We start from the raw sequence: 17,760 nt of genomic DNA, 5'->3' as shown, positions 1-17,760 counted from the left end.
AAAGCCAAAGGACCTTGGATCCCCAGAACCCATGTAAGCCAGATGCACAAGGGGGCACATGCATCTGGAGTTCGTTTGCAGTAGCTGGAGGCCTTGCCACATCCATTCTCTCTCTGTCTCTCTCTCAATCTCTATCTCTCTCCCTCTTTCTCTCCCTCTTTCTCTCTCTCAAATACATAAATAAATAAAATATATATTAAAAAATAGAATTTGACATCTGATGAAATCAAAATGAGATCAGATGTTATCAGAAAGGCATGATGGAAATGAACCAAAAGTTGGATTTAGACCAATAGCGTAGAATCAGATATGCTACAGGTTAAACCCAGAACCACATGGTCCAAGAAGACCCCTTCCTGAGTTCTTGAAATGAGTCTCCGTTATTGGCTGTCAGCACTAGATTTACTTCAGAGGCAAGTCCAACAGACCTTTGAGGCACACCCAGATCTACTCACTTACACACATAATTGAAGGGCATCCTTCTATATTCTTATGTGTTCAGAGACTGGGTTTTTCATTCCTGTACTTGGATGACATAGTCAAATATTTAGCATATGGATTTCTTACCAAGTTCTAGATCCAATAAAATGTAGTCATGTTGCCCTTCCTGTAGAAGCAGACAGTGTGTGTGTGTGTGTGTGTGTGTGTGTGTGTGTGTGTGTGTGTATTCGAGGTAGGGTCTCACTGTAGCTCAGGCTGACCTGGACTTCACTATGTAGTCTCAGGGTGGCCTCGAACTCATGGCGATCCTCCTACTTCTGCCTCCCAAGTGCTGGAATTAAAGGCATGCGCCGCCACGCCCAGCAGACTGCGTATTTTTAAAGAAGACTGACCAGACCCTTGGGCATGAGCCCTACATGGTTATGTAATTTTAGTGAACTCACTTCACATCAGGAGTCTCAGCTTTTTCACGTACAGAATGGGGGAGGTGGGCGAGAATCCTCCCAAAGCAATGACACCCTGATGTCAAGGTGCTGACTCGCTCTTTGAGGTAGTCCCGACTGTAGAGCTGGATCAGAAAGGCAGATGTGGCTCTTCTAAGACTGGAATGAACAGCGAGCCACATGGAGGGCCTTTGCCAGCTACAGAGGGACAAGGACTGGCTTTCCCTTGCACAGACCCTGCCAGGGTTTAATAGCCCATGAAAAATTGTGCCATCATCACATCCTAAAGGGGGTGCATTGACTTTAGGTGGTGATTCACTTCCTGGAATTTTTTTTTCGTCTATGTTTGTCTTCTAAATTTGCCAGAATGCCTAAGTATTTGTTGCCCCTATATTCACTCGGTCATCTGCTCACTCCTGCAGTCACTGATCCAAAGTTACTGTATTGTGCAGCCTCTTTGTGCTAGAAAATTTGCTAACCCATATATACTATTGTGAAGGCTCAGATATCCATGGCAGGAGCTATGGAACAGGAAAAACATTCACAAGTAAGACAGTCATGGAGAATGATACCAAGGGTATATGTGGACAGCTGGCCATATTAGGGATACCAGATCCAGACCGATATGTGTGTTGAGAATGGATGTAAGTGAATTAGAAAGTGTGCCAGAGTTAATGGATATGTTTTAGGCAGATGGGATGGCAATGGGAGAATTCGCAATCAGCACTTTGTTTCATCTGCAAAGAATAGTCTGTGGGGCTGGAGAGATGGCTTAGCTGTTAAGGCACTTCCCTGCGAAGCCTGAGGACCCATATTCAGCTCCAAGCACCTCATGTAAGCCAGACGCACAACGGTAAGACAAGCGTAAGGTCGCACATGCCCACTAGGTGGCGCAAGTGTCTGGAGTCCAATTGCAGTGGCTGAGGCCCTGGTGCCAATTCTCTCTCTCTCTCTCTCTCTTTGTAACATAATAACACTAACAACAACAACAATAATAATAATAAATAAAGAATAGTCTATGGAGTCCACTGCAAAAGGAGGCAGCAGGGGTATTGTAACTAGCATACTGCGTATGGCCCTCAATCCATATTTTCCAGCAAGCTGCGTGAGTTTCTTGTTGCTCTCACAAAAGACCCAAGCACACAACTTAAGGAGGAAAGGATGTATTGTGGCTCAAGGTTTCAGAGGTTTCCTTGGTCTGTGGTCTCTTGGCTCCATTTCTGGGCCCGTGAGCATAAGTTCACCATGAGGAGCTTGTAGTGAACAAAGTGTCTCGTCTCATCATGAACAGGAGGCGGAAGACGCACAGCGAGGCTGGGAACTAGGACATGTTTATGTGTTTGGGGTATACTTCGGGGGACCTGTCTCTTCCATCTCATCTCTGTCTCATAAGTCTGTATCACCTCCCTATAATGCCATTCAACTTTCAATCCACCTGCAGCCTTCATGTCTCAAAAGCCCACGAGAGGACAACAAGGCTCTTCAACTCATGAGCTTGAGGGGACATTTCACGTTTCCAAACCACAGCACTGGAACTGTCAACTCTAGAAGAAAAGTGCTAAACGTTGGGCTCTTTGCCAGAAGAAATACCCTTTACAGTGAATTACAGTGGGATTTTCCAAAGTTGGCTCTAAGACAGGTTGTTTGAAGTGAGACGATCTGGGAAGTCAAACACTTGAGCTCTTAGGACAGTGAACAATAAAAGGGAAAGGATACAGTGAAAGGTACATTTTCAAGGCTGGAGAGATGGCTTAGCAGTTAAGGCGTTTGCCTGCAAAGCCAAAGGATCCTGGTTTGACCCTTCAGGACCCACGTAAACCAGGTGCACAAGGGGGCGCACGCATCTGGAGTTTGTTTGCAGTGGTTTGAGGCCCTGATGTGCCCATTCTCTGTGTCTTTCTCTCAAATAAATAAAATATTTGTTTTAAAAAAGATATAGTTTCGGGCTGGAGAGATGGCTTAGCGGTTAAGCGCTTGCCTGTGAAGCCTAAGGACCCCGGTTTGAGGCTCAGTTCCCCAGGTCCCACGTTAGCCAGATGCACAGGGGGGCGCATGCGTCTGGAGTTTGTTTGCAGAGGCTGGAAGCCCTGGCACGCCCATTCTCTCTCTCTCCCTCTATCTGTCTTTCTCTCTGTGTCTGTCGCTCTCAAATAAATAAATAAATAAAAATTTAAATACTAAAAAAAATATATATTTTTTCAAGCCAGATACTAATGTGAGTACCTAGAGCTGAATGTTGTTTGAGACTCCGGGAATGAGAGTGGGTAGCAAGCAGAAAAGAAAGAGAACTGGGGTATTGAGAAACCACCTCCTATCAGCTGTTGTCCGAGATATGCCCCTGGGTACATTATTACTTTATTACTTTTGGCCTTCTCCAATGGGCCGAGTGCCTTTAAATTGCTTAGCGGAAGGCTATAAAGTATAAAGAGGTAGGTACTTGCTGCGGGAAGTCAGCCAGCCAGCACAAAAGTAATAAGTCCTGGGGGGCAGGGACCGAGCCCCAACAGCATCTGCTGTAAAATACCGTGTGTGTAATTCTGCTTGTAATCCACGTCTGCTTTCGCTTAGGTGCACTCTCAAATTTTTATGAACATGAGGCCTCAACAAACCTGATTACAGAGCGAGTTGATGGTTCATAGTTGCTGACAATGCAGCATGGATAAGCTATTCAGAGACATTACTGAGCCAGTAAGAGTCATCAGGAAAGAGGATAGTGGGTGATGGGCAAACCTAGAAAATTACACCAAGGCCGTATGAAGGGTGTTCAGTTAAAGTGGATATACTGGTCAGAATTATTACTGTGACAAAATACCTGATGCTAATTTTATAGGGAAGTTTTTATTTATTTGTTTTTTAATCTTAGCTCACCATTTCAGAGAGCTAAGTCTATGGGTGGCCCAATCGTCGGGCCATTGTTTTAGGGCCAAGGTGAGGCATTCCATCACCACAGCCCAAGCCTGTGGCAGAGGATATTGTTTAACCTCATGACAGCCAGGAATCAAACAGAGTGAATGGCAGAGTCAGGAAGAATCCAGAAACAACAGGAAACCTTCCAAGGGGTATCCCCAGTGACCTACTTCCTTCAAGCCCTGCCACCTTCCGGTAATGCCATCATATGATAAAAATCCATCATTGATTAGATAGTTCCATTCCATTCAACACCCAGGACGCCATGGCTGGCGACCAGTTAACGAAGTGAGCACAAGGTGAAGGGACATTTCCTAGTCTAACCTACGTTTTCTAGATTTGGCGGAGGACCTTGTCCCTAGGGTTGGCTGTTTTCACAATGAAGAGCAAGGACACAGAGGGGAAGGGGGTGTCAACAGTGCCCTGATGCCGGCTGCTTACAGTGGCACGAGGCAGATGCATTCTGTTGGCCAAAGCAATTCACTCATTCAAGTTCCAAAGTCATCTAGGCACAGAAGTATGCCATCTACAAAGGAAGGCAAAATGACAGAGTGCGGATGGAACTGCTGCAACATCACCAGAAGCTTTATAGTGGGAGAGTGAGATTTTTTTTCAATATTTTACCTTCAACTTGTCTCTATTGTTAGATATTTTATGATAATATGCCAATTGTAACCAAAAGTGTGAGCCAATTGGTTTTGTAATAATAAGTGGTATCATATATCCAAAAGTAGTTATTCAAAGATACTTTTTTTTTTTTTTTTTTTGGTTTTTCGAGGTAAGGTCTCACTCTGGCCCAGGCTGACCTGGAATTCACTATGTAGTCTCAGGCTGGCCTGGAACTCACATCAATTCTCCTACCTGTGCCTCCCAAGTGCTGGGATTAAAGGTGTGCACCACCACACCTGGCTTCAATGATATTTTTTATTTTTTTTTATTTTTATTTTTTGAAGTAGGGTCTCACTCTGGCCCAAGCCGATCTGGAATTCACTATGGTGTCTCAGGGTGGCCTCAAACTCACGGTGATCCTCCTACCTCTGCCTCCCAAGTGCTGGGATTAAAGGCGTGCGCCACCACGCCCAGCATTTTAATGATACTTTTAAATGTTGTTCATTTTAAAATAGTTTGTTAGGGCTGGAGAGATGGCTTAGCGGTTAAGCGCGTGCCTGTGAAGCCTAAGGACCCTGGTTCGAGGCTCGGTTCCCCAGGTCCCACGTTAGCCGGATGCACAAGGGGGCGCACGCGTCTGGAGTTCGTTTGCAGAGGCTGGAAGCCCTGGCACGCCCATTCTCTCTCTCCTATCTGTCTTTCTCTCTGTGTCTGTCACTCTCAAATAAATAAATTTAAAAAAAAATTTTAAAAATAGTTTATTAAATATATTCATGTATCTTTAAAAGGCATAGCACCTCAGCTGCCTAAAACTATGCCTTACTAGTTATAGCATGCCAATCCCCAAGTTTTATGATGTTCTTTCTTCCTGCCCCTTTGCTTCTTGCTCATCATAAAGCTCCTTTTGTACAGTTTTTGTAAGCTCCAAGTAAATGCTTTGCTAGTATTGCACATGAAATAAATAAATTGATTATTTACTATCGACAAAGAATGCATCATTCTCTGTGAGAAGAGGTTGAATTCACGGGGAAATAATTTTTATATTCAGGAAAAAGAGAAGAAATAGCTATTATAGGAATTCAGTTTGTGTATTGTTCTGCACACTTAAATCATCTCATTCCATGCAGATTTCAGACATTATAAAAGATCAGAAAGTCTTTTGATCTTCCTGAGCCCCATTCCAGCCAGTTTGAAGCATTGCTTTAATCTTTGATAAGAGCTGAATGGAGGAAAATATGCCCTCACCAGAGATTACATACAAATATTCTTCTGCTTTAGAAAAATTGGCAACTAAATAGTGGTCATTCTAGTAGCTGTTTCCTTTACTGCTAAGGTCTGAGTTCACTGCACTCCAGAGTAACCATGGAGACCAGCATACGGCTTCTGATTCCATTAATCTTTCTGAGATTAACAGCAAATCCCAAAGGATCTTTTGCAGAAATAAATCATCTTCTCACATGAATATTATTTGGTGACAGCCATTCTCTTTAAAGGCACATCTCAACACAACAAAGAACGTATGCAGTTCCTCTAATTGGGTCATTAGAAATTCATTCCCCAAGGGAAAAACAAACAAAAAAAAAAAGCATTTTACAAAATTCAGCGAAAGGCCAAATATAGGGGCTGGAGAGATGGCCCAGCAGTTAAGGTAAGATAAGATTTGCACAGATAGATGCACACAGACACACATGCATACGCACACAGCGCCTGCTAACTAACATGCATGCACACCAAAAGCATCAATGTATAAACACAATATCAGATGAAGGTTTATTCAACACAAAATGTGTCATGCTCCTAGTAGACATACCAGGGGAAGTTTACGTACTGCAGAAGCTGGGGATTTGGCTCAGTGATGGAGCATGTTGTTAGCATCTGCACATCTCCCAATCCATCTCCAGCACCCCCAAAAGTACGGAACCTCCGTCTGCCAACAGGGACTAAAAACAGAATCTGAGGGTCCTGAATCAAAAGTCACCAGGTGCAATTACCTGCTCAAAGCCTGAAGGTGACGGAACCAGTTAACAGTGTACCTTAGACAGGCAAGGGGCCGAGGACGCCACAGCCTTCCTTCATGAGCTAATGGATTGCTGAGGCTGCGGAGCATTCTATCCCATGGCACAGCCATTAGTAAGAGCAAAGACCAGGAGTATAGTGTGATTGAGGGGCATTAAGGGAATGCGATGTCAGTATATGGGATCAGAATGTAATGATAATGGGCTGCAGAGATGGCTTAGTGGTCAAGTACTTGTCTATAAAGCCTTAGGGCCCCAGTTCAAGGCTCAATTCCCCAGGACCCACATTAGCCAGATGCACAAGGGGGCGCACGCATCTGGAGTTGTTTGCAGTGGTTGGAGGCCCTGGTGCACCCGTTCTCTCTCTCTGCCACTTTCTCTCTCTGTCTGTTGCTCTCAAATAAACAAAAAAAATTTTAATGTAATAATAAGTATAAAAATGTCAGACAAGCCAGGCGTGGTGGCACACGCCTTTAATCCCAGCACTCGGGAAGCAGAGGTAGGAGGATCACCTGAGTTCGAGTCCACCCTGAGACTCCATTGTGAATTCCAGGTCAGCCTGGGCTAGAGTGAGACCTTACCTCGAATACCAAAAAAAAAAAAAAAAAGAAAGAAAAAGAAAAATGTCAGACAACAAATAAAAAAGAAACTGGAGAAAAGATTCCAAATATCATTTAGATTTTATCAGGATTAAAAAAGAATGAGCTGATGGTTTAAGAGGTAGATTAATGGTTAAAGTGTTTGCCTGCAAAGCCTAAGGACCCAAGTTCAATTCCCCAGTATTCACAGATTCAGATAGATAGAGAGAGAGAGAGAATGGGGGTGCCAGGGCCTCCAGCCACTGCAAACGAACTCCAGACACATGCGCCCCCTTGTGCATCTGGCTAACGTGGGACCTGGGGAACCGAGCCTCGAACCGGGGTCCTTAGGCTTCACAGGCAAGCGCTTAACCGCTAAGCCATCTCTCCAGCCCCTGTTGTAGCATTTCTGACACTGGGGGTGTGTTGTTACAGCCACTGTGAGAGCACACCAAGCAACCACGGGCTCCATCACCTGTACATGTGCTGACCTCATTACTGTCTTATTGTTGGTTCCTCACCCGGATCATTCCATTGTTGCATGAGTGGAAAGACACTGCAGATTCAGAAAAGAGTATCCACTACATATATAGAAAGAGAGAGAGAGAGAATGGACACACCAGGGCCTCTAGTCACTGTAAATGAACTCCAGAAGCATGAGCCACCCTGGGCATCTGGCATAAGTGGGTACTGAAAAATTGAAATTGGGTCCTCACCCTTTGCAGGCAAGCACCTTAACTGGTAATTCATTTCTCCAGCCTGGTTATACACTTTATTTGAGTAATATGAATACTTATTTTTAAAGTGAGAATAATACTTTCATATATTGTTTTATTTTAAAAAAAAAAAAAACCTAGTGGTATATGGAACCCAAGAATGGAAAATGCCCAGAAGCAGATAAAAAGATTACTGATTTTATTGATATAAATGTGGAATGATTATCTATTGTGTACCATCCAAAGCAACTAAAAACAAACAAAAAAAATGTAAGGTACTTCAAAAATAAATGAAAGAAATTCAAAAGCAGTAAGAAGTTGAAGATGTGTCGCGTAGGATTATTGTCATACTGTCATGATTTGCCGAAGCATTTCTTTCACGACAGTTGTAAAATAACTTGTATGTTTTCATTTATGGTTTCTTACGTGACAGTTTTCTGGTTACCTCTTTCTGTCCTTAAAGCTACCTTTCTCGTATTGTCAATGGGAAGCCTGACATCAAAACCAAAGTCAAGGGCCAGGGCGATGGCTCAGCAGCTAAAGGTGCTGACTCTTTTGCCAGTCCATGTTCATTCCCCTAATTCCCACGTGAGGCCAGATGTACAAAGTAGCACATGTGTTTGGAGCTCATGTGCAGTGGCAAGAATCCCTAGTGTGCCCATGTTCATATTCTTTCTCTCAAAAATAAATATGTAAATAAACAAAAACAAGTAAATGTAATTAAATATTTCGTTTTTTAAAAAAAGCCAGGTAGCAAGCATTTACAACCAATTCTTCTGGCAAATAATACTATTTTGGGGGGGCTGGAGAGATGGCTAAGTGGTTAAAGTGTTTGCCTGCAAAGCCAAAGGATTTCGGTTTGATTCCCTAAGACCCACGTAAGTCAGATGTACAAGGTGACGCACGTGTCTGGAGTTTATTTACAGCAGCTGAAGTTCCTGACACACCCATTCTCTCCCTCTCTCAAACACTATCTCAAATAAAATAAATAAATAAAATTATTTTAAGAATCTTATTTTCCACAGCACAAATGCCTCAGACCACAATTTTTATTTCATTATAAAATAAAAATTCTAGCTAGAGAGACTGTTCCGAGTTAAGAGTGCTTCTCGCACAAGCATGAGCTCCTGAGAGGGTCTGAGATTGCCAAATCCCGTCTCCCAGAAGCCATGTAAGTAGCTTGATGTGGCCCCCCACTTCCATGGCTCCAGTCCCGTGGGGAGCAGAGGACGGAGAACTGTTAGGCCTTATACAACCAACAAAGCTCCCTAAATCAGTACGGAGACTCTGTCTCAAGGCAAAAATATGGGTGATCAATGGAAATGGGTTCCCGGTGCTTTCCTCTGGGCTCTGTGTGTACCCGTGGGACGTGCGGGCGTGCACACACACACACACACACCACCACCACCACCACATCACACCCACTACATACATGGATACAAACACACATAAAAATAAAAAACTTCCTTGATCCGCCTGGGCTAGAGTGAGACCCTACCTCAAAAAACAACAACAACAACAAACAAAAAACAAAGCTTCCATGCTGGGGGGATAAAAGTCATCAAAGGTCTTACCCAGCTATAGACTTGGCACACTACAGGTCTGGGTTGCTTGGCCAGCTGTGCCCACTGGTGCAGTGGCGGTATGACCATTACGCCATGGAGCCAGTAACAAACTTCTCTCTAATTGGATTTGAAGGCTGTTTTACAGACACGTAAAGTGGCACGTGCATCTGGAGTTCATTTTCAGCCGCTGGGGGCCCTGGCGCGCCTGTTCCGGGGAGTTTATTATTTAGTCACGGTTACTATTGCATCAGTTTGCTCGGGCCAGGGGTGGGCTAAATTTCTCCAAGCAAGCTTTTGTTTTCAGGGAACTTAACTGGATGTCACTTATCTTCCTGGCCCCAACTCTTCCTTACACAACTGTGACAATCTCCTATGTGCCCCAGGGCACTGGTCACCCCCAAAAGTCTGATTTCCAGCTATGCTACTGGGATAAAAACATAAAGACTTGCCAGGCATGGTGGCACACGCCTTTAATCCCAGCACTCGGGAGGCAGAGGTGGGAGGATCGTCGTGAGTTCGAGGCCACCCTGAGACTACATAGTGAATTCCAGGTCAGCCTGAGCTAGGGTGAGACCCTACCTCAAAACAAAAAAAAAGAAAACATAAAGACTCAACCAAGAGCATTCTAAACATCCGCTGGCTCTCAGATCTCGGTTTACAAGAAACATAGAAGTAGAAAGATACATCTTTAAAATTACTTGAGGAAATCCCATCAGATTTCAGGTCCTCTCAAAAAAACTGGGCTTTTTTTTTTTTTTTTTTGGTAGAAATATATTTGTTGATATAAAGTGCATCTATGCTCTGAGGTGTTTTCTTTTTGCTTTGGTTTAGTTTTTTATGCCTTAATTCATGGTGAGTTTCTCATTTTTTGTGTATTCTACTGTAAGATGTGAACAGAAAAAGGTGTAGAGTTGAGAAATTCTGTTTTTTCAAAGTTTTTATTTATTTATTTATTTATTTTTTTGAGAGAAAGACACAGGGAGGGAGAGGGAGAGAATGGGTGCACCAGGGCCTTCAGCCACTGCAAATGAACTCCAGATGCATGTGCCCTCTTGTGCATCTGGCTTATGTTGGTCCTGGGGAATCAAATGTGGGTCTTTTGACTTTGCAGGCAAGTGCCTTAACCACTAAACCAACTTAGGTCAGCAATACAAAGGTAACTTGACCTAGATTGCCCTGGTAGACATATGCTGAGCCTCTTTGGTTTCCAGGTGAGATCAAGATTATATTAATCTCAGTGAAAAAAAAAAATAGGTCTTAAAGCTGGCCATGTGGCACACGCCTTTAATCCCAGCACTCAGGAGGCAGAGGTAGGAGGATCACTGTGAGTTCGAGGCCACCCTGAGACTACATAGTGAATTCCAGGTCAGCCTGAGCTAGAGTGAGACCTTACATTGAAAAAAAAAATGGCCTTAGACCAGGGGAGTTCTGGAAAAATGAAATAAAGGCCTTTATCTGTCTTAGCTCTTCCCTTCTGCCCAGGCGATAGAAGGGAGCTCATGTCTCAGTGAATGAAAGCTCCTCTGCTATAGTACAAAGCTATCTGCCTTCCAGTTGAGAACAGCTCATATCTACTTTCTTTATTTGTTTATTTATTTTTATTTATTTATTTGACAGAGAAAGAGGGAGAGAGAGAGAGAGGGAGAGAATGGACATGCCAGGGCCTCCAGCCACTGCAGTTGAACTCCAGACGCCTGCTCCACCATGAGCATCTGGCTAACTTGGGTCCTGGGGAACTAGGGTCCTCTGGTTTTGCAGGCAAACGCCTTAACCGCTAAGCCATCCCTCCAGCCCCCCGTTGTCTACTTTCTATTCCACAATCCTGAAGGACTTGACAACTGTTAGAAAAACCATCCACGGGCTTCTCTTTTTGACACTTTACAAGTCTGTCCGTTCCAACTGTAATTGTTCAGCTTCTCAACCTTTCAGTGTCTCTCCTTGTCACCGCTGGCAAATGCCCTCTCTCGTAGCTCTTAGACTGTCCTCAAATAATAAAAAGGGAGAAAATTGGACAATACAACATCCTCTCCACTTCTGCTTCTGATGACAATGTACTAAGGCTCCACTTATCCAACTTCCAAAATTTTTTTTTTTTAATTTTTACATTTAATTTATTAGTTTTCTTTTCAGTAAATACAGGCAGTTTGGTACCATTATTTAGGCTCATCTGTGATCTACCCCCTCCCATTAGACCCTCCTTGTTAATGAAAATGGGTCGTGCATTGTGGAGTTAGCCCCCAGTTATTGGTATGATAATTGTCTCTGCAAATCATGACCCAACATGTGACTCTGACATTCTTTCTGCCCCCTCTTCCGCAAAATTTCCCTGAGCCATGTTGGGTTCATTTTTGGTCTGCTTCAGTGCTGAGGTGTTGGGGGCCTCTGAGGCTCTGGCTCTCTGATTTGGTAGGAGTTGATTTTTCTCTGCGTTTATTTATTTATTTGTAAGCAGAGAGAGAGATAAAAGAGAGACAGAAGAAGAGAATGAGCCCACTAGGGCCTCCAGCCCCTGCAAACAAACTCCAGACGCCTACACCGCTTTACATGGGTACCTGGGAATCAAACCCAGGCCCATCAGGGTTTGCAATTAAGCGCCTGAAAGTGCAGAGCCATCTCTCCAGCCACTGCTTCTCACTTGTAGTGAGTGGTCAGACATGGGAACAAGCTTAACTAAGGGTCCAGACTTGAGAAATGTACAGCCCAGGTGTCATTCTCAGCTCTCCCACTTTGCGAGCGTGATCCTGGGCAATGTATTTCACCTCTCCGGACCTCATTCTTCTCACCTGTGAAATGGGACAGCAGTGTGCCTTTGGGTTATGCTGAGGATTAAAACACTGAAGCACATGAAAAGCATTTAGGCCAATACTGGAAGTAATAACTACTATAATGATCTAAATTGCACAATCAAAATGTGTTTGCATCATGATGTATGTGGTGGTAGGAGCATCGTCTTAAGTTCAGACATCCTGTTTAAAAGACCTGAACACTGTATTGTTTGTTATTTTGATATTAAGCAACCTGGCCCTTTTTTTCCCCCCTCTCAAAATTGTAAGCTATAGCTTATAAAAAAATATAGCTTATTGGGCTGGAGAGATGGCTTAGCAGTTAAGTGCTTGCCTGTGAAGCCTAAGGACCCCGGTTCGAGGCTCAGTTCCCCAGGTCCCATGTTAGCCAGATGCACAAGGGGGCGCACGCGTCTGGAGTTCGTTTGCAGAGGCTGGAAGCCCTGTCGCGCCCATTCTCTCTCTCTCCCTCTATCTGTCTTTCTCTCTGTGTCTGTCACTCTCAAATAAATAAATTATATATATAATATATATATATATATATATATATATCTTATCTACTTATAAGTAGAATGATAGTTGTATGATTCTTGTTTAAAAAAATATCATTACTGACAATGGAGAGGTTTCTCAATGGATAAGACACTTTCTTGCAAAGCTTAATAGCTCAGGTTTGATTCCCCAGTACCCACATGAAGCCAGACACACCAAGTGGCCTGTGTATCTGGAATTCATCTGCAGTGGCTGGAGGCCCTGTTGCTCCCATTCTCTATGTCTGTTTCTCTTCTCTCTATCTCTGCTTGCACATGAACAGATAAAAATACTTTTAAAAAATGTATCATTACTTCAGTTTTCCAAGGCCCTGGTTGCCATTGGTCTTTGCTATGATAAGAGAGATGAGCATTTTTGCAAATAGGGCTGTAAATAGAGTACTGATCTTTAGAGAGCGTGTCTGTTTCTAAACACGGTGACTGGCCGCCTAGTTTCCCTGGGCCTTAGCGGATCATTGGGTCATGGGACTTACCCTGCGAAAACTAGGAATGTCTTTTGCAAACCTGGGTGGTTGGCTCCTTTAAAGGCATTAGGTAGGGTGGAGTAGAACAGAGAAGGTGAGAGAAGTGTGGCGGTATTGCTTCCATCAGAAACAAAGTAATTCTTTTTTTTTTTTTTTTTTTGGTTTTTCGAGGTAGGGTCTCACTCTGGTCCAGACTGATCTGGAATTAACTCTGTAGTCTCAGGGTGGCCTCAAACTCATGGCGATCCTCCTACCTCTGCCTCCTGAGTGCTGGGATTAAAGGCGTGAGCCACCACGCCCAGCTCAGAAACAAAGTAACTCTTGAAACAACACTGTTGCCTAGAGTGATAACACCCAGACTGCTTCTTTCTGTTTTGTGACTTTTGCAACCCCCGGTGAGAATTCAAAGCGTAGCATTGCACAAAACTAATTGATTCTTAAATGTCATGGATGTGGGCTTGAATTTTTACCATTATCCGTCATCTGTTGGGTGGATTTCCTCTTCATCGCACGCGGGTCAGTTTTCGTCTGATCATTTTGTGCCTGTCATTTTTCTTTTAGGTCAACTCAAATCAAAACATACTCTTGGGATAACGCCCAGGTCATCTTGGTTGGGAACAAATGTGACATGGAAGATGAACGGGTCGTCTCAACCGAGAGAGGCCAGCATTTGGGAGAACAGCTTGGTAAGAAACAAATTAACAAGAAAGAGATCTCGGTAATTCTGTGTGGCACTGAAAAGAGTCCCCGCAGAGCGTGTGTGCGCGTGCGTGCGTGTGTGCATCAAGGAGTAATTAGTGACACGTTTCTCAATGAACCATAGCAAACGGCAAGTCCTCTTGTTTACTGCGGGCGGCATCACAAGAATCCAAGCACAATTACAGGAGCAAAAATTATAGTGGGGTTCGGGCAATGGCTGAGTGGTGAAAGGCACTTAACTTTCTAAGTCTGTGAGCCAGGGTTTGATTCCTCAGCAGCCGTGAAACCCCAGATGCAATGCAGTTCTGCAGTCTGAGTGCGCCTATGATGATTGGGAGGCAGAGCTGGAAGACTCTGGAGCCTGAGGCCAGATTCATTTGCAATAGAAAGAGAGCCTGGGATCTTCCCTCAAGTGGAACACAGACAGTTTAAGATTGTCCATTGCCCTTAACCCACTTGCTGTGGCCCGGATGTGTCCACACACACACACACACACACACACACACACATAAACATAAATAAATAAATAATTTTTTTTAAAATGATACTCAGAATGTTTATCTCAGCATAAGCTATCCGAGTTGTTATTCCATGAGAAAAAAAAAAAAAGTTTCCCCTTCTGTGAATTGAATAAACATTTTATTGTTGGGATCAGTACTGTTCTCAAGTTCTTATTGGAGATGGTGATGGCACAGGAGATGTCATGTCCTATAGATTCTGACTCTCTGACCATCACTGATGAGTCATGATACTGGTACTTTTAACTATTCAATGTCATCTCAAGAATCAGTGTAAGTGAAGATAAGGGAGTGAATAGGATCAAAATACATTATATACATGGATAAAATTGTTAAGAATTATAAATTTGTTTTGTTTTGTTTTGTTTTCAAGGTAGGGATTCACTCTAGCCCAGGCTGACCTGAAATTCACTATGTAGTCTCAGGGTAGCCTTGAACTTAACAGTGATCCTCCTTTTAAAAGAATGAGTATCATAACCTATTCCAATTTTAGAGAAAACAATAAACGAAGTTACATAGAGCTTTAGAAAGAACAAAACATGTAAAGAAGAAGGTGTTTCAGTGAGGAGGAGAAGTTTTCAGGTAAAGAGTGAGGATTGATGGCTGATTAAGTCAAGACATTTATACTAAGCACCTGTTACCTGCTTTCCACTGTGTGACAAGCTTGTCAACAAACTCGATTATGGAGGGTGCAAAAGGAGGGGGAAGAAATCATTCTTCATCCCTGATGTCAGCAGTCAGATACAAGGATTAGAAGAAAGCAGGAACAGCAAGTCAACAGACAGGTCAGTAAGGAGTCTGATGAGCCAGAAGGCGGAGGTCAAGACAAAAGCGACCAGGAAGGGGAGACGCTGGGAGAAAGGACATTGCCGGAAGAGATCATGGGAGTGGAGTGGAACTGGAAGCAGAGACCGGAAATGCAGAGAGACTCCGGCAGAGGTGGACGTGGGCAGTGCCCTGCAGAATAGACAGGGGGCAGAGGAGATGGAGGTCAGGATTGAGTCCTGAGATACAGCTTGAAGGGTCCCCACACATAGCAAGACTTGGAACTCAAGAAGAGGAGTTGGAGGCATTTTGAGTACAGGTCACTATGGAGCATGAACGTTTTACGTTTTTATGTGTTTGACAGAGAGAGAATGGGCACACCAGGGACTCCTGCCCCTGCGGATGTATTCCACATGCATGTGCCACTTTGTGCATCTGACTTCATGTGGGTACTGGGGAATCAAACCCTGGTCATCAGGCCGTGCAAGAAAGCACCATTAACCACTGGGCCATCTCTCCAGCCAGAGCATGGACATTTTGAGAAGACCTAAGTTGAGAGAGGAGAAATGAGTAGGAAAGTTAAAAACCTAGCATAAACCTAACAAGTGAACTAATTTGGGGAACAATTCTGGTGCTGCAGGTTAAAGAGTTTGGGATTCTTTGTGTTTGCTTATTTGTCTATCTTCTCTATAGAACCCAAGAGAGGATGGAGGGATTCTTAGCAGAGAAGTATTCAGCATTCCAACCTTTCGGGCTGAAGCCTGGCATAAGAAATGTATTCATTCTGGTGACCTTCCACACACATTTGTACAGAGAAGAGACAGAACAAGTTTCACAGGACACATTCTACCCTGATTAAATGATAAATACTTTTTCATCTTACGTCTCTTCTTCTCTGCAGTGATGGGCACAACTTGAAGTTGGCCCCAATAATTAGTCTCAGCCTAAAATTTGACAAATACCATGTAAGGGATGATCCAGGACTGGCACCATTGTTCCATCAGGAATTGGAGAAGTCCAGCTCTCCCTGGGTCTGTCTTTCCTTTGGAAATCTCACAGTAGAGGCCACTCTCTGAATATGACCACTTCCTCATAAATTCAACGAGCTTATTACACTGAGATGTCAGTAGATGGCCACAGGAAACCTTCTACCAAACTTTCTCACCACTACCACTGAAGAAGTCACATGATGAACGTCTGATTTCACTACTCATGCTCTTGGGTCTGTGTATTCTCTGACATAGGGCCTCTCCCTGTTTTACCAATTTATCAATGCTTTGCAAGAAAATAAATAAATGAATCTTAGCTCTAAAATAGCTTGGTCAGTAAAGTATCTCGTGAGCATGAGGCCCCGAGATCAATCCCCTATACTCACGCAGGACACCAGGCAGTGTGGCACCTACCTGTTACCCCAGTGCCAGGCAGTGGGGCACCTACCTATTACCCCCAGTGCCAGGTAGAAGGATATTTGGAGCCCACTGGCTAGCCAGTCTAGCCTAGTTGGCAATCTTGAGGCCAATGGGAGGCCTTCCCTCACAAACAAGTCAACAGTTTTCCTTTCAATATTACCAGAGGTTGGCCTCCATGTACATGTGCACTTGAATACACATGTGTGTGCTCACACACACATGAACATCACACACACACACAGCAAACAGCAATTGTCTGAAACTTGGCAGCTTGCTGTAGCACCTTGGGAAGATACGCATGGAGAACAGTAGCCATATGTACAAAGGGAAAAGGAACCGGGAGAGCAGTAGCAGTTGGCTCCTTTAGGCTTTCTCGTCTCTCCCTGTGTTTCCTTGGCTGGCCAGGCATATCTACACAAGGGACAAAAGTGCTAAACAGATTAAGACCGTCCCCACAAATCACCCTGAACCGTGTGTGGCTCATGGACAAACGGATCAGAGTCGCGAACGGTTCAAAGCCGTTGTACAAAATGGGCTGGATGTTTACTAATCTACTGATGATGTGGCTGTTGAGAAGATCAGTTATGGAAGGGATGTCCAAATGATGGGAACGCATCCAGAGTGCGTGTCCCCAGAACTCCACTGACTGATGTGCACGCATGCACGCACACGCACGCACGCACACACACACACACACGCACTACACAGGTGTGAGCAAGTTCCCCAAACTGTGAGCCAGACATGTTTTAGGTTCTGCACAAGATCTTCCAATGATCTCTACTTGATTTTTTTTGTGTGTTTTTCTCTATTCCATAACACCCAGCAGTTGTCATAGCAAACAACAGTTGTGCCTTCTTGGGGTGTCATTAGCCTTCTTCGATGTGGCTCATCTTTCCTCACGACTAAACACACTGTACACACAATTAGGAGAAACAAATTGAAAAAAGAATAATAGCTTTCATAACCTAAATGTGATGGCTTTAAGGGATAATGGTGTTTTTTGTTTTTTGTGTTTTTTTTTTTTTTTTTTTTGCTTTAAATTACTAGCAAAATTCCATCCTCCAGAATATTGTCATATACAAGAGTTAGGCTTTTTTGGTTTGTTTTTTTTTTTTTTTTTGGAAAGGTCATTACCACATCTTAGCAGATGGCTTTGTGTATTTGTTTACAATTAACTCCACTAAGGGAAGTTGTATCCATGTAACATTTGCCCATCCTAATGAGGATATATGATGAAACCAAATTGTAGCTGAACTCTTGAAAATTCTTATAGGGAGAATGCCTTTGCTAATCCAAT

At 43.6% G+C, this 17,760-nt stretch overlaps 1 protein-coding gene across 3 annotated transcripts in view; it reads left to right on the top strand.

Moving 5' to 3' along the window:
- The window catches only part of Rab3c (RAB3C, member RAS oncogene family), a 262,926-nt gene that overhangs the window by 204,454 nt on the left and 40,712 nt on the right, over positions 1-17,760 (top strand). For all 3 annotated transcript variants that reach the window (XM_045139064.1, XM_045139063.1, XM_004664921.2), the window contains exon 4: positions 13,634-13,758. In XM_045139064.1, coding sequence (XP_044994999.1) covers positions 13,634-13,758 — 125 coding nt within the window. The remainder of the gene's footprint in view (positions 1-13,633; positions 13,759-17,760) is intronic.

This window comes from Jaculus jaculus, chromosome 20, assembly GCF_020740685.1.
Source record: "Jaculus jaculus isolate mJacJac1 chromosome 20, mJacJac1.mat.Y.cur, whole genome shotgun sequence".
NCBI lineage: Eukaryota > Metazoa > Chordata > Mammalia > Rodentia > Dipodidae > Jaculus > Jaculus jaculus.
The sequence above is the reverse complement of the archived record's forward strand: the minus strand, read 5'-3'. Positions and strand labels throughout refer to the sequence as shown.